At 53.6% G+C, this 15,751-nt stretch overlaps 7 protein-coding genes across 7 annotated transcripts; 4 read left to right on the top strand and 3 right to left on the bottom strand.

Annotated features, from left to right (window-relative positions):
- Nucleotides 1-2,273: 2,273 nt before the first annotated feature.
- Nucleotides 2,274-3,071, top strand: M406DRAFT_67625 (uncharacterized protein; the record flags this gene model as incomplete). Its single annotated transcript, XM_040925075.1, has 1 exon — nucleotides 2,274-3,071. The coding sequence occupies one exon, from the start codon at nucleotides 2,274-2,276 to the stop codon at nucleotides 3,069-3,071; it is 798 nt and encodes a 265-aa protein (XP_040782276.1).
- A 973-nt stretch (nucleotides 3,072-4,044) lies between these two features.
- M406DRAFT_245412 (SET domain-containing protein) lies at nucleotides 4,045-5,726 on the top strand (the record flags this gene model as incomplete). The annotated part of the gene is made up of 3 exons (XM_040916329.1): nucleotides 4,045-4,189; nucleotides 4,264-5,510; nucleotides 5,550-5,726. Coding segments are annotated over 3 exons (1,569 nt in total), but the record flags the coding sequence as incomplete, so codon positions are not given.
- A 312-nt stretch (nucleotides 5,727-6,038) lies between these two features.
- M406DRAFT_336780 (uncharacterized protein) lies at nucleotides 6,039-8,063 on the bottom strand (the record flags this gene model as incomplete). Its single annotated transcript, XM_040921182.1, has 3 exons — nucleotides 6,039-6,115; nucleotides 6,212-6,301; nucleotides 6,410-8,063. The coding sequence occupies 3 exons, from the start codon at nucleotides 8,061-8,063 to the stop codon at nucleotides 6,039-6,041; spliced, it is 1,821 nt and encodes a 606-aa protein (XP_040782274.1).
- Nucleotides 8,064-8,874: 811 nt separating this feature from the next.
- Nucleotides 8,875-9,709, top strand: M406DRAFT_18979 (uncharacterized protein; the record flags this gene model as incomplete). The annotated part of the gene is made up of 3 exons (XM_040915434.1): nucleotides 8,875-9,150; nucleotides 9,315-9,482; nucleotides 9,581-9,709. Coding segments are annotated over 3 exons (573 nt in total), but the record flags the coding sequence as incomplete, so codon positions are not given.
- Nucleotides 9,710-9,971: 262 nt separating this feature from the next.
- Nucleotides 9,972-11,513, bottom strand: M406DRAFT_354810 (uncharacterized protein). The gene is made up of 2 exons (XM_040922997.1): nucleotides 10,984-11,513; nucleotides 9,972-10,815 (listed from the first exon to the last, which is right to left on the bottom strand). Exons 1-2 carry the CDS (start codon nucleotides 11,440-11,442, stop codon nucleotides 10,105-10,107), a joined length of 1,170 nt encoding a protein of 389 aa, XP_040782272.1. The 5' UTR covers nucleotides 11,443-11,513; the 3' UTR covers nucleotides 9,972-10,104.
- Nucleotides 11,514-12,709: 1,196 nt separating this feature from the next.
- On the top strand, nucleotides 12,710-14,115 carry M406DRAFT_105724 (uncharacterized protein; the record flags this gene model as incomplete). The annotated part of the gene is made up of 5 exons (XM_040915164.1): nucleotides 12,710-12,714; nucleotides 12,911-13,193; nucleotides 13,272-13,554; nucleotides 13,675-13,842; nucleotides 13,934-14,115. The coding sequence occupies 5 exons, from the start codon at nucleotides 12,710-12,712 to the stop codon at nucleotides 14,005-14,007; spliced, it is 813 nt and encodes a 270-aa protein (XP_040782271.1). The 3' UTR covers nucleotides 14,008-14,115.
- Nucleotides 14,116-14,190: 75 nt separating this feature from the next.
- On the bottom strand, nucleotides 14,191-15,328 carry M406DRAFT_286227 (periplasmic binding protein-like II; the record flags this gene model as incomplete). The annotated part of the gene is made up of 2 exons (XM_040918663.1): nucleotides 14,975-15,328; nucleotides 14,191-14,882 (listed from the first exon to the last, which is right to left on the bottom strand). Exons 1-2 carry the CDS (start codon nucleotides 15,237-15,239, stop codon nucleotides 14,191-14,193), a joined length of 957 nt encoding a protein of 318 aa, XP_040782270.1. The 5' UTR covers nucleotides 15,240-15,328.
- Between the last annotated feature and the right edge of the window lie 423 nt (nucleotides 15,329-15,751).

Below are 15,751 nucleotides of genomic sequence, written 5' to 3'. Positions count from 1 at the left end.
TACCGAGCAAAAGCTCGTCCTGAATTTGCTCGCGGCATAAGCTCGGCATTGATCTTGAGCACGGGACGAGAGGTCTGTGCAAGGCATAGGCCCGATACCTCAAGAGCTGGTCCTTACACATACCGCATTGGCATAGTAATTACTACGAGTCCGAGTCAGATGAAGCTTTAGCAAACCTTCAATTCCATGAAAATTGAGTGTTGTGACAAGGCCAAGACTGGGGGAGTCTCGCATATGAGGTCAAGCTTTTCGTTGCAACGTCTGGGCGACGTGCCAAGAATGTGACATGTATACACGATCCAGGTGATACCAGCTGTAGATCAACAACACACAATAATCATGCAATATTATGGGCCAGAATGTTCAGATAAAGCGATTGTTCTTTTCCCCAAGGACCCTCGCATGTGAGGTCAAGCTTTTCGTTGTAACGTCTGGGCGACACGCCAAGAATGTGACAGGTACACTCAATTCAGGGAATACCAGCTATAGATCAACGACATTGAAAGAACACACAAATAATCAGGGCCAAAATGTTCAGATAAAGCGATTGCTCTTTTTCCGAAGTATCCTCGCATGCTGCTAGTTGTAGAAGAAGAGGAAAAGTCCCAGGCCGCCAAGACTCAGAGCCCACACAAGTCTTGGCAAGCGCACGTCCAAAGCGAAACCTTGGCAAATCACTTCCTATCGGAACAATAGAGATCTGAGGGTGACAAGCATCGTATGCAGTGATACTGACCGTGCATATGATGTACGTATGCATGCCAAGTCACATGGGCAGCCACTGAGGGTTATGGGGTCTTTTCAATTTGACTTCACGATGCATTGAGATTCCCTTGAGCTGGCGCACACAAGCCCGACAAGTAACCAATGACACTTGTTCACCCGGAAACTTCAAGTCGAAACTGCTTCTTAACAATTCCTGTCACTCCTACAATTACTAGAAGTTTGCATCAATTTTCTACAAAAGACTTGCACATTCCTTAGTCGGAATGAAAACGTTTTACTCGTGGCCTGCCGCACTGACACCTTTCCAGGAGACACCATGATGTTCTGAGTCAAAATGAATGAGTTGAGATGTGCGACTATCCGCTATTACGTTGAGGCGTTCAGATCGAATAGTTTTGGGATTGTTCAAGCCAACTTTGCAAAAACGTCAGACACAAGGACACGTTCATTATTTTCAATGTTCACTCCTGAAACTTCAAAACACTATGTGGCATGCTTATTTTGGAAATTGAGGTTATCAGCGAAAAGGGCCACATCTGCATCTGAGAGAAGACCGAGAATCAGATTGTTACAACAGAGAAAGGGAAGAGCGAGGGGGGCGGGGAGAGATGGAGATGGAGACAAAAGGGAAGCAGAGAATCATGCACAATGAAACTCACAGAGTTAGGCATTGAATTGACATTGATTAGATTCTTCAGACGAAGCAACTGCCCATCTCCTAGCTTCTGAAGTAGTGACCAGGCTACCACAGCCTTAAAGAATTGTGGTAAAGACCAAGATGAATCTCATGCATCAGATGCCTAGGTAGTGCTCAAATAGCCAAGCAGGCTAATTTATGACCCTTAGGAGTGAACCTACAGCTCTTGGAGGGGGGCCGGGGGGGCCGCAGAGGTTAAGGTAGGTATCAAGACTCCAAATTCTGGCTTGCTTAGGGTCTTAGTATGTCGTTGATTCCAGAGGCTTGGTAGACGTGTGAGATGTTCATGAGGTGCTGTTGGGAGCCTCCTCAGTCGTTGTCATCGACACCATCGCTATCGACATCATTGGCTGGCTTGTCTGTCTGTCGCCTCCAGCCGCCCTCAGAGCAACTACACTATATTCCGTTGTTTTGAATCCTTTCAGGAGCCTACCTAACACCTGTTTCCTCTCCAGCGTAAGCCAATTCAACCGCCTGCACGTTTCTTCTATTCAGTCGACCTCTCCTGCTCAACCCATCTGTTTTCTACTGGTCACTCACACACACTCTCTCTCTCTTTCATACATTCCTCCTACTAGGAGAACATCTCTCCTACTGAGGCCGTTCTCATCTGGAACGCTCTCGCCTTCCCTTCCACATTTTCTCCCTCAGAAAATCCCCTCTCATTCTCTCAAACAGCCTCCCGCCTTCTCTCGGCCACTTTCTGGCCTTCACAACTCCTCCTCAGCCACCCATCGAGACCCTTCAACAGACATCTCTCTAAACTGTACCGTAAGTAACGCATTTCCCCATCGCTCCCAAGCCCCATCTGACACCAAGTGTACAAGACACCAAAAAACAGACATCAACAATGGCGCGCGTCAAGAAGCCCGCTCCCAACACGCGCAAGGCCTCAGGCCAAGGCCACAGCCGTCGCGAGCACCACGCTCGAACTCCTTTTTTTGACAAGAAGGTGAAGCTGCCCAAGACGACCACCAGCCTGCCCTCATCTACTTCTGCAGACGCACACATCGACAGCCTCATCAAGCTTGAAGAGGAGCTTCAAGAGCTGCTCCGCCGTGGTGGAAAGGGCGGTTTCCACATGAACGAGCACGTTAAGAAGCAGCTCAAGGATGTCATCTCGGCGTTCATTGCCATTGTCATGCAGCGCCCCCGTGTCCGCTGTGCCCCTTCTGTCCTGCGTCTCGCCCTTCGCATCCGCAGCGGCGCCCTCGATGGCAGGCTCCCCTGCCTCGTGGTCTTTTTCAGAGCCTTGGCCAAAGTGCCGACCATGGTCACGGCCGATCAGCGGCTGAGACGCATCTTCTCGATGCAAGGTGCCGAGGCGGGCGCCTTCGTGTTGGCCAAGTCTAGGGAGGCTCTGGATAACATCGATGGCTACCCTCTGTGGGCTCAGAAAGTTGGCATGGACGGATGCGAAGACGAGAACATGCAGAACGATGCATCGATGCTGATGGACCAGGACGACACTCCCACCTGGTTTGTCCGCTTCGCTCCAGAGGATGGCCTGGAGGTTGCCCGAGATGGTGAGATCAAGACTCATCACGAGGGACAGGGAGATCTTGATGGAGACATGGAGATGGATGATGGATGCACAGGTGTTGAGGACCTCGTTGTCGAGATGAACAACCTGGAGCTTCACGATTGAAAAGGATGAGTGATGAGATTCATCACCAGCCAGACGTCCTTAAGGGAAAGAAGGTTAGATACCACACACTGGAGAGGATTCGTCATGGATATGGAAGGGAATGATGCCAGAGCCTCCTTTTGGGCGTTCTAAGAATGAATAAGGGACAGGTTCTACGTGTTGAAGATCGTCTCCGAGTTAATCATACCATGCTCTAGGTCACAAAACTCAATACACATATTTTCGATATGAGGGACCACAGAGAGTGGCTGAAATCATACTGAATGCCGTACCTGTGCAATGCGAGGATTGAAGCCTATCCGATTACCACAGAATAGCCCTCTTGGTCAGACGTAGATAAGGCAGTGGACGCCGCCCTGTTAGCGTTGGATGACCAAATACGCATCGTATGACTGGCACAACGGGTCATGGCACATTTTACTTGTTCCAAACTGTCACTCCCTGAGCCCGGCATTCTGGAAAGCTTCTATTTCTCTCTCTCTCTCTCTCTCTTTTTCTTTTCTGTCTTTTCGTGTTCCTCTTTCACTTCTTCCCTCTCACCCTTCACTCAGAAAGGCTGTTTTTTGGGGGGTAAGGTGAGGGAGGTGTCAGTACATTCTTGCAATGCAGCACATCAGATTCAAATTAACTGAACTATATATTATTAAAATCATTCGCAATGGAATGATATAGCAGAGAAAAGGCGAAAAAGAAAGAAAAAATTGTTGACAAGATCGTGAAAAAGAATCAATCATGATCAACATTCGTCACTCAATGGGAACGAAAACCCCTGTTGTTGGGGGAGATGCACGGGCCAACATCAAAAACTCTCAAACGGCCGAACCCTGTTGGCTCACCCAATCCCCCAAAGTCACTCACTCATCGCCACACTCAAAAACCATCACCGCCTTGAGAGGTCATGATTCCTTCCCTCTTCCCAATCCACAAGAGTGCCAATATTATCGGGAATCACAGAACAGGCTAGGGCCTCTCACTCTCCATTTCGAAGATGACAGACCCATTATTTGAAAAGCAGACTGTCAATTTTCTGGCTTGGTTCAAGAGCCAGCCAGGCACGACTTTCCACGATGACATCGAAATTCAGGACCTGAGGAGCAGGGGCGCAGGTCGAGGCATAAGTAAGTGGCAAACTTGTAGTACAAAACGGAGACTTCTTGTTCGCATCTAGCTGACCAGGTTCACCTACAAACAGTCGCGACTGCAGACATTCCCGCAGATACGACCCTCTTCACAATCCCCCGCGCATCCATCATCAGCAGGGAGACGTCCTCATTGGTCAAGAGGCTACCAGAGGTATTCGACCCAACGACGCAGGCCCATGCCAAGGACGATGAGGACCACGACATGGATGACGACTCTGACTCCTCTTCTGATGACGATGGCGCCCACCAGCAAGACTCGTGGACGACCCTCATCCTGATCCTGATCCACGAGCACCTGCAGGGCCCCAACTCCACCTGGAAACCCTACCTAGACGTCCTCCCCGCAGGCCCCTCCGCCTTCAGCACCCCCATGTTCTGGTCGGCCGACGAGCTGGCGGCCCTGCAGGCGAGCCCCGTGGCAGCCAAAGTAGGGCGCGAGGAGGCAGAGGACATGATCCGGACCAAAATCCTGCCCGTCATCCGCGCGCACGAGGACGTCTTCTTCCCACCTGGGCCGGAGCAGAGGCTTCTGAGCGACGACGACCTGGTGCAGCTCGGGTTCAGGATGGGCAGCGTAATCATGGCGTACGCCTTCGACCTGGAAAAGGACGATGACGAAAACGAAAACGAACACGGGAACGATGACGAAGCAGCAGCAGCAGCAGCAGCGGAGGAGGACGACGGCTGGGTCGAGGACCGCGAGGGACGCACCCTGCTAGGCATGGTCCCCATGGCCGACATCCTCAACGCCGACGCCTCCTTCAACGCCCACATCGAGCACGGCGACGACGCCCTGGCCGCCACCGCCCTGCGGCCCATCCGCCGCGGCGAGGAGATCCTCAACTACTACGGCCCCCTCAGCAACGGCGAGCTGCTGCGGCGGTACGGCTACGTGACAGCCGCCCACCGCCGCTGGGACCTGGTCGACCTCGCCTGGGACCGCGTGCTCGCCGCCCTGCGCGCCCAGCTGGGCTTTGCGCTCGCCAGCGACGACGACTGGGACGGCGTCCTGGCCCAGCTGGGCGACGACGAGGCGCTGCTGGTCGAGGAAGACGCCTTCGTGCTCGAGCGCGGCGCCGCGGACCCGGACGCCGAGGGCCGCGTTGCCGAGGTCACGACCACGGCCGCCGTGCCCGAGGACCTGCTCGGGCAGATGAAGGAGGTCATGAAGGTTGTCAAGAAGGTCAGGCCCGCCGCCGTGCCTGACAAGGTCGCGAGGGATAAAGCCATCTACTCGGCCCTCGCGGCCGCGCTGGACGAGAGGGCGCGGCAGTACGGCACCACGCTGGAGCAGGACGTGGCGCTCTACGAGGAGGAAAAGAGCAGGAAGAGGGAGGAGAGCGGCATGGCGGCAGGAGGGTCCCTGGACCGTAAGATGATGGCTCTGGATGTCAGGATAGGCGAGAAGGTGCTGCTGAAAGAGGTGCAGAATGCGGTGAGGGCTAGGTTGGCCGAGCTTGCTGCGGCGGCGAGGGATGGCGATGGACGGAGCGCCAAGCGGAGGAGGATATAAGGGCGAGATTCCGGTCCATCTCTAGTTATGTTTATCGCGGCTCAAGATACCCCATATAGAGAGGTTGGAAAGTAACACAAGACAGAACAAGGGCCATTAGCAAATGAGATTCAATGAGCCTCTTCCAGGACAAAGCATTGTTCTCTTCTTTTGAGTACGAACCAGCGCCAATTATTGTAGCAACTCCCCTTACTTATGACTACCAGTTTAATGTTGGGTATCTCTACTGGTCTAGTAAGGAAATCCAAAACCCCTTTCCTCAATCCAGTTTCCATCAAAAGGTACGTGACGCCTATGCAGACGATCACATATTCATGCAAGCTTGGGTTTCTTGCGCACCAACCCACTACCCAATATGTTCACAGCTGGTGTCTCACTGCGCGAGACTTCTGTGTTCGTTGCGTCGCCAGCAACAGCAGCAGGAGTAGCCAGCGCAGGCTCGTCAGGGAGGGACTCCTTGCGTTTCTTGCGTGGCACAAGAACACTGACTGCTGAGGTATCCGAGTCTGCAGCCGCACTGGTTCTCCGAGTAGGAGGAGTAGTTAGGCCCAGTGCAGAACTGTCCACGCTGTTTTCTGACTTCTTCCTAGCAGTGAGCAAGGTGACAGCCGCCGATCCAGGGGACGACCCCGAAGCGCCTCCACCAGCTCCAACTTCAGCATGGACGGTCTCGACCGCGCTGCGTGTGTCGTGGGCCTTGGGCTTTCTACGCACAAGACCGGCCATATCATGCACGGTTCCACTTGGTGCGTTGGCCGCGGGAGGAAGCGGCCGTTGGCCTACGACGTCCAGCGCCCACTTTTGACCGCCACCGACCTCGCTGGTCCACCTCCTGGAGCTCGCAACTGCCAGCTCAAGAGTCTCGAAATCCAGCTTTGTGAGCAGATCGACTGATCGCTTGTAATCGGCTTCAGCGACAATGCGCGTGCCTCTTCCTTCTGGCGGCCAGTAGTAGTAAGTTGTCGACTCTGGTATGTTTGGGACATAGTTGCGCGCATGCTTCTTGATGCGCGGCAGACGAGACCGGATTGGCCCCCTGAGGGAGGTCTTCTTGGATGGCTTTGCAGACGAGCCACCTTTGGATAGGCTCTGTTGCCCTGACTTTGGCGTAGCTTCCATCTTCAACGGGCTCGATTTAGGTGTCGTAGCTGCAATCCCTTCCCGTCTCCTGGGTGGTGTCACCGGAAGCTGGACCGAGCCATCAAACGAGGTTCTCGGCGTGAGCAGGGACTCGGCAGCAGAGGCGACTCCGTTCGCCTCGCCCCAGCCGCTCGGCTCGAGTACAAGCCAGAGAAAACCAGTCATGTGTCCGCCTGAACACTCTTGCCGGAACGCCATCATCTCCCAGAACCGATCCATGGTCGTCACACTCCGCCACAGGCCCTTGTCCTCATATTGCGCCGACTTGGAGGCCTCGAGGTCCAGCTCATCGCAGTATCGCGCTTTGGGATCATCGGGGAACTTGGGAACCAGACATCTAGGGGGCACCCAGTCGTACTCCCTGGCAAAATGTGATATGCGCTCGAGAGGGTGGCAGAGAGACCAATTGGAGGCGGCGCTCGGTGTTCGCGGTAGGAAGGCACGCGACTCGTAGTTGTCCAGCCCAGGGACGACGAGGTAGGCCTTCTTCTCTTCCCAGCTGCCCTTCTTACTACGGGAGGGGCGAAAGAGGGCGTCCTCATGCGTACCCTGCCCCTCCATCACTGAATCCAGCACGCGACACCACCATCTCACAAGTCCCCGGTCGTCCAGGACGTGCTTCCCTTTGTTGTCCACGCTTCCAGGAAATAAGTACTGATTCTGGGCTCGAGCAAATAGACTGACGACAGTCTGGGCATTGTTGCGCCGACGCTCCTCGACAAGGCATGATATGAAAGCAGAGCTCACTTCGCGAATCGGAGAGGGCGTCCCCTTGGGCAGATCGAGAAGGTGTAGGTAGCCGGTGGAGTCAGCCTTGGAGACAAAGAAGGTGCTGGACCAGGCTGTAGTGAAGATAAAGACCTCGAGAGCAAGCACGAGAACCTGTCTGGGGTTGTTGTCGCTCGGCGAGCTAGGAGTCAGAGGTGAGGAGGGCAGACTCGAGGGCATGGATCGGTCTCGGGGCTTCGCTGAGGCATCGATGCTGACGGCCAAAAAGTGCGACTCGCGATACGTTCGGTCAGGACGAGCGCCCGGTGGTGCTGAGCAGAGAGCGTCGGTCTTGGTAGGAGGGGTCGAGAGGTGATGAACAGTGAACTTGTAACCTTTTGGGAGCACACCTGCAAGCTTGTCGAGAAGGGCCACACTGCATTGCTGCTTGGTGGGCGTTGAGCCAGGAAAGGTCCCAGAAGAAGCCATCATTGGGACACCAAGAACAAGAAAGCAACCAAGACGCAAGACAATAAAGAGAATTCGTGATATGAAGCCCAAAAAATAGGATGCTATGAGTGCATCATGGTGGCTGTAATATTAGCAATAGACTGAAATCCATCAAGAATTGGATTGGTCTTTTTGTTGAGGGGAAATGCCAGGAGGATTTGATTGACAGTCTGCGACGCGGTAGCAGTGAGACGGCTAGGTTGCAGGCGCGTCACATCGCGACAAGAGATGTGAGAAAGAGGCTTGCAGGCCTGCTGTGGCTGTTGTGGGTCCCGCTATGTGCCAGGCCTGCAGGGCTGATTGGTCCGTGCTTCTAGTGGTCCAATGGTCTAGTGGTTCTCTTTCAGTGCTCAGTGCTTCCTCCAGGGCGCTATCTGCTGCCTCCACAGCGAGTGGTCACCACCCCTGTTCTTGGAGCTAACCAAGGCTGGTGAGGGACCCACCTGAAAAAGTTACTTGTGGCGCATCCCAATCGTCGAGCAGTTTCGTCTCAAGATGTCACTGCTTCTGCTTTCCATTTTCTCCTCCTCCCCTTCCCCCCCCCCAACGCCGACCAGGAGAGGATGCGCCCACCTCTCTCCTGCACCAGCCCACAGTCTTCATGGCGCTCAATCCTTCACGATCAGCCTGGTCAACAACCAGGCAATGCCTCCGACCACTGCGCGTCTCGGCAGTGAATCAACGACCAGCATGTCGGGCGAGCCACGACCTCGCCCGCGCACCCACCGCGCTACGAGAGCGAGATGATCCTCTCAACGAGCCAGTATCCGAAGCAGACCTGCAGGAAGCGAGACCGAGATGGTCCTACACACCAGAGAGGCTGAAGGGCCGACACGGCTTCTCCCTCAATCCGATCAGGGACCCGCGCAGAGCGATATGGCACGTGAACAATGACCCGGCCAAGCTGGACGACTTCTACGAGCGCTTTCTGGGAAGGAACGGGTCCAAGATGCTCCCGGAGGAGCTGAGGTGGTTGGCCATCACACATAAGAGCTTTGACTACGGTCGGAGAGGATTTAACACGAGATTGGCATTCTTTGGTAAGGCCTACCTACCTTTTGCGCGTGTATGACGGCGGGCTGGTTCGGGATGGGGAGTTTGTGCTCTGATTGGCAATGCGTGTGTGTCTGCGCGTGTGCTGACTTTGAATCTCTCTTGTTTGACACAGGTCGACAGATATTGGTTGTCGAGACCATGAATACCATCATGACCCGACCGGGGACGGTGGAGAAATACCTTGATGACCCCTGGAGACGGGACCATTTCGAGTCACCTGCCCTGCGGAACGTCGACAAGCTCAGTGTGAACAGGCCGACGGATTTCATGTCTGTGGATGAACTGGCAAGAGTGGGCATCAAGACCCAGCTGGACAAGGTTATGCGGTGGAAACCTAGAATTGTTCGTTCAGCCTCCTCCTCCCCTTCTTCCTCGCTGTGGTCCCTCCGGTTGTCTTCTTCTTCAGCCCCTCCACTAACCTGCTGTGCCTCCTTGTTTAGCCTGAGAATCTGAAATCATCCGGTATCGACGTCGTCCTTGCAACGACACTGTTTGCCATCGTCGGGGCCGTCTCGCTGCAGCATGGTGGTGACGTTGCAAGCAGGATTGCTCGCGAGAAGATCCTAGCAAGGATGACACCAAAAACGATCTAAAAGATGTTATGTACGATATGTACCGACGAGCCAGTCTACTGAGGGACCATGACTATGGGCAAAAAGAAGAAAAGAAAAAAAGAATACCAAACTCCAATGCACTACAGCCTACATACATTGCATGGTTCCTCAATGGTATTCATCATGACAGGTTCCCAAGAACCCTAAGAAAGGGGGTGGAAATCGTAAACTCTTAGTCTTTTCATCTTCCAAAAAGAGATGACATATCGAACGAATTGAAGGATGAAGTGACCGTGCTTGCGACGCTGTGGAATCATGCTATCTGACGCTTTTTGCTACATAAATACGTATCAAATGAAATTAAACAAAATAGGATTGACCAAACAATGCATTGCCATCATTCATTCTCATCACCATCCATCCTTGAACTCCAAATCCATAATCCTAATCTCATTCCTCCCCACCCGCAAGATGTTCCCGTCATCGTCCCAAAACTGCCTGCCCTTGCCGCCCGACCAGACCTTATACGCCAGCCACGCGCTGCTCCCCTCGCAGGGAACCAGCTCGCAGCAGTTGCCCGTCCTCCTGAACGCCTCGAGCTGCTCACCACCCAAAGCAGCCCCCCTTTCCCTCCACTCGGGCGGCGGCTTGTGCTCGCCGTACATGAACAGCACAAGCTGCTCCAGGTCCCGCAGGATCGTCCGCCCCAGCCCCTTCATCATGACCGCCGACCCCCCGTAGCCCCAGCCCCGCACACTCAGCCCCAGGCGCGCGATGCCCAACCCTTTTGGGTCCGCCTCCTGGAACAAGCGCATGACATGTGACAGGCGCGCAAAGTCCGAGTCCTGGCCCAGGAGACACACGGTGTCCTCGTCAGGGGAGACATACAGCGTGCGCCGCAGGAGGCGTGCCCGCCCGTCTGCGCTGGGGCCGGTGAAGCTGTAGTGGCCCGTGTCGCCGCCTGCGGAGTACCGCAGGTAGGGGTTCAGAGGGTCTGGCGACTGGGCTGGGGTGGAGGTGATGCAGGCTAGGGGGAAGGCGGTGCGGAAGTGTTCCAGGGCCATGGCGCGCGCCTCGGCGCATACGGACAGGGCAGCTGGGTTGGAGCAACCGGACTGCCACTGTTGGTTGTTGGTGGTAGTCGTTAGTAGGGGAGTTCATTTACAGATACGTGCATACATACATACATACATCCACGAAGGGGTTTCGCGGACTGCAAAAGAGAAAGAGAAAGAGTTGAATATGTGTGAGTGTATGTGTATGAGAGAGAGAGAGAGAGAGAACTTTACCTGTGGGCGTCGGCCATCGTCGTGGCTTGGTGAGTAGTTGGGCCGCGTCGGACGCAGTTCGACAACTCTGGGCAGGAAGGTGAGGTCCCATATCTTGAGCCTCAGCTCGGTGGGTAGGTCTCCGAAAAGGTGGAACTCTGTCAGCAGGGAGACAGCTGGGGGGGCCACGCCCGAGTCATCTGAGCCCTCCTCAACAACAGCAGAAGCAGCGGTGGGCTCCTCTGCAGTGGCTTTGACCTTGGTCTCTTGTTCGTGATTGATGGAACCGTCAATCTCTTGTAGAGATGCCATGAGGGAAGATAGAGAGGGCAATTCCTTGGTTGCAGGTGGAGGAGTAGTCGTCGCACTCTTGGGTGTGGTGTCGGTTATGTCCACAGGTCCGAGTGGCTCTGCCTCCTTGACAGGCTGCTTGTATTCGAAAGAGAGCAAGCGATAGCCGGCGTTTTCGGGGTCGGCCATGGCCCCAGATGGGGAGAAAGAGAGGCACACACGGTTGTGAATTGTTGTGAGAGGTTGGTCGGTTGACTTAGTTGGTTGTTGGTTGTTGTCATCGCCTAAACTGCTTGGGAACAGCGAGCGCTGGCTGCCTTGAGAAGGCGACTGCCCACTTATACGGTATGTGGAAAAGCATGTCAGCAACAGGGTTAGGGCTTGTTGGTGATGATTGATTGATGCTGGAACACGATCTCTTAAATCTGCTTTTAATTCGATTCTTTCCTTGTTATTTCTTGAAATCCGTCTTCTCGTCCTTGTTCGCTTCAATTCCCACTTGACCCGGTTTGTGTTCCAGATCCAAGATAAAACGGCGTCCCAACCTTGGAACGCTACATTATCGTACCAGGATCCAACCTTGAAGCCAAGTCGAATCTCGTATAAAAACCCACCACCCCCAACCAACAACAAAGAAAGAGAAGAAAGGAGTCAGAAAGAATATTCATTCTGAAGATGAATATCTTGTCTCTATGATCAATTTCCTGGGAAGTTAGGAAGAACATCCCTCTTCTCATGTGCTTTCTAACATGATAAGTGATGGCTGAGGGGAGTGGTCAAATCATACAGGCGAGAGGTTGTAAAACTATTACACACAAGACAAATATCCACACATCTGCTTATATTAGTGGTTCTATGCTCCAGCGCATAAAATATCTCATGCCTTGATGCCATAGATCTTCCAGGTGTATGATTTCTAATACAATCCACTCCAAAAAGCTGGACAGAGAACAGATCATGCAGTTCCTGCCACCTCTGTTAACTTATGGGCCGAACAACTTCTGCAGCGATCAAAACTTGTTTATGGCAATAAGCTTATGAGAGGAGCCATGTCAACAGATAGCCCCATATGGAGAGTGTTTTATGTAAGACTGGTAAGATGAGAGGCAGTGATGAAACTCCTTCCATCTACATCTCGACACCCAGCTGGGAAAAAGAGCCATTCTTCTTCCAAAGAGTATCAAAGTGATTCGAGTAGATGATAACCTTCTTAAGGCCTAATATAATCAGAGGCTTTACTCGATGTTTACCAGCAATGGCTTCTTATCTTCTGTGCATCACGTCTATTCGAGCAATGAGAGAGGGTATTGTCGTGCAGGCATCTGGGAGCCAGCACTGTAATACCGGTGGAAATACCAAGGCTGATATGCTTCCCCTATAACTTGAATCAAATCTGAAAATAAAAGGAGGTCAGATAAAGTGAGAATATTGGGTATCGTACAAGCCCAATAATGAAATGCAGTAAGTATGTGTTGAACGCCTTGCCTATCGTGCTTGAAGCCCGGAATGACGGCACACAATCCACTGCCCCAGCCAGAAAACCGAACCCCGCATCAAACTCAAGATCATCTCAACCTCGTCACCATCACCGCCTGATAACACTTAACTACTTGAAATACTTGACATAAAGAAAAGACACGCTCAAAAGAACAAACAGACGGAAAATGTCGGCTGCAAAAGGCGGCGATGAGGGCTACCTGGCCCAACCCCCCGGGCCATGCTGCTGGCTCGGCACAATCCACAAGGGCACACCCCGCGGGAAAATAGAGACCCTGCACGAGACGCCAACCTACATCGCGACGCCCGTGCCAGAGAAGGCCAATGGTCATGTGGTGCTGTACTTCCCAGATGTCTGGGGCATGTCAAACAATGCCCAGCTGCTCATGGACGGTTTCGCCGACGCTGGGTTTCTGACGCTGGGAATGGACTACTTCAGAGGCGTATAACCAGGACCCCCCCCCCCTTTCTTTCTATATACAGAAGAAGAAAAAGATCAAGCCATTTTAACCAGTCTACAGGACCCCATCTCCAAGTACCGCAAGACCAAGAATGACCCCCTCCCCGAAGGATTCGACCACGCCGCCTGGCGCTCAAAGCACTTCACCTTCGCCACCGAGAACGTCCCCGGCTGGGTCGACGCGGTCAAAACCAAGTACGGCGGCGAGGGGACCAAGTACGCATGCACGGGCTATTGTTTTGGCGCGCCGTTCGTATGCGACGTGCTGGCTGGGGACCGCGTCTCTGCGGGGGCGTTTGCGCACCCCACGGCGCTGAAGGAGGAGCACTTTACAAGCTTAAAGCGTACGCTTGATCTTTTTCCTTCTTTTGCTTCTTCCCTGGCCTCTGTTTCGGAGAAGTGAGCAGAAAGATCGACGGGAGTCTATGCTGATCGTGTGCTTATTTTTTCACTTTACATAACAGATCCGCTTTTGTTGTCGTGCGCCGAGAATGACCATGCGTTCCCGGCCGAGTCGAGGAACAAGGCGCAGGGTATCCTCCAGAGGGACAACAAGCGGTATCATATTCAGCTTTTCTATGGCGTGGGCCATGGTTTTGCTGTCAAGGGCGACCCTGAAGACCCCTACCAGAGTGAGTTATCTTGTCCATCTACTTGTTCATCCATCCCACCGCGGTGGTGCTTGAGACCAGACATTACAGAAGACTGATGGCGTGTGTGTAGGGTGGTGCAAGGAGCAAAGCCTTAGAGCGATGATTGACTGGTTTACCCTTTGGCTGGTGGGACCTTCTTCTTGATGCGAAAGTTATGGTGTAGCCAAATACAGAGGTTGGTGGCCATGACAACTGGCTGTTGATGAAGGCCATTCACATTGACTCGGCTCAAGAAAAAATAAGTTGTCGTTGAACTACGGCTCGCGCCTCCTTGCACCCTCTCATCCGGTGTGCTGTCTTGCCCTGCCCTGTCCCTGTCCCCCTCGATCACCGCTGCTTCGCAATCATCACGCCAGGCTCCATCCCTCTCCCCTCAAAGAGCACTCCAGCCTTCCGCAGCACCCCAACCGTGTTCCCAACAACCTTGACATCCACACCCTCCGTGCTCACAGGGAACCGCACTGTCTTGATCCACTCCCGTGCGTCCTCCTCAGAGTAGTCCAGCTCGGTACTGATGTACCGCACCGCCTCCTCCCCGTTCTCGTTGAAGTGCTTGATGCCCTGGTCCAGCCTCCTGAACAAGTCGCGCACCCGCTCATCCAGCCCGTCATCGCCGGCAGCAGTGGGGACGAGCGAGGTGCTCACCACAATCTTCCAGCTGCTCCAGGGCGTGTAGATCTCGCCCACCTTGCGGATCTCGCCGGCATCGTAGTAGCGCTTGGAGGTGAAGTGCTCCCACATGAAGAAGTCGGCCTCGCCAGAGTTGACGGCCCTGCGCAGGTTCTCAAAGGTGTTCAGGACGACGGCCTGCGAGTAGGGGCCGGTGGTAGCAGCAGCAGTAGCAGCAGCAGCGGATGATGAGGACGAGGGTGGCGACGACAGCCAGCCCTGTTGATCTGCGAGGACGAAACCCATCACGTAGGACCCTGAGCCAAGCCTCGAGACACCGATCTTGGTGCCCTTCAACGAGGCTACATCCGTGACGTCGGTCCTCGCGGCGCCAGTAGAAACAGCCCAGCCTGTGCAGGAGGGGAAAGAGAAGCCAGGTTAGCCAGACAAGTATACTCGGCCAGAAAGAAACAAAGGAGGGTTGACAAATTATATCACCTACAGAGTGGTGTCTCGACAAAGGTGCCGACAATCTTGTAACCGCCATCACCCTGGACATCCTCCTTGCCCAAGCCGGCGACCCAGGCCTCAGTCAGGCCGATGCCGACGTCAATCTCGCCTGAGCGCAGAGAGGTGATCATGTGGCCCGTCCCCGAGGGGAAAGGCACGAGGTCTGCATCCAGGCCGTAGTACTTTTTGGCAAAGTGGATGGGGGTGGAGAAGTGTTCTGGCACGTAGCCTATTCGCAGGGGACGAGGTGATGCCATAATGTTGTGGCTTCTTGTTCTTGGTCTTCTTTTTCCAAGTACTGAGGGTGACAACAAACAAATAAAGTATTGTGTCTCTGCTCTTTAGTAAATAAAGATTACTGTACGAAAGAGATGCTCTTACATGTGACAAGTAAAAGTTCTCCGTACTCGGAGGTGAGATTCTGACAGAATAGAGAGTAGGGACGAGGTTAAAATTTTTATTTTAGCTAATTCTTTCAAAGGTCGTGACTCTCTTCTGCTCTGACACACACAGCGCAACGCTTTAAGCTCCGAGACATCCATCTCGAAACAAAGAGAGAGAAAATTACTTATGTATTACCTTCTAGAAACCCCCGGTAACGTGCCCCTAAGCGCACCTATGACGTGGGATATTTGTAGGGGCACGTCCACTATTAGCCGACGGGAACAGCAGCAAGCCCGTCCCGGCCTCAACCCTAAAACAGTACTGACAGCACCTAAACGGGATCATTTTCTCACTGCACTACTGGTTGCACGTATTTCATCGTTGG

This window comes from Cryphonectria parasitica, assembly GCF_011745365.1.
Source record: "Cryphonectria parasitica EP155 unplaced genomic scaffold M406scaffold_1, whole genome shotgun sequence".
Taxonomy (NCBI): Eukaryota; Fungi; Ascomycota; class Sordariomycetes; order Diaporthales; family Cryphonectriaceae; genus Cryphonectria; species Cryphonectria parasitica.
The sequence above is the reverse complement of the archived record's forward strand: the minus strand, read 5'-3'. Positions and strand labels throughout refer to the sequence as shown.

Bases quoted from the DNA above. Each gene is read 5' to 3' on its own strand.
- M406DRAFT_354810 (XM_040922997.1), bottom strand. From the start codon at position 11,442: ATGGCCGACCCCGAAAACGCCGGCTATCGCTTGCTCTCTTTCGAATAC. The intron at 10,816-10,983 runs GTAAAGTTCTCT...AACAACCAACAG, and splicing joins ACGATGGCCGACGCCCACAG to TGGCAGTCCGGTTGCTCCAA.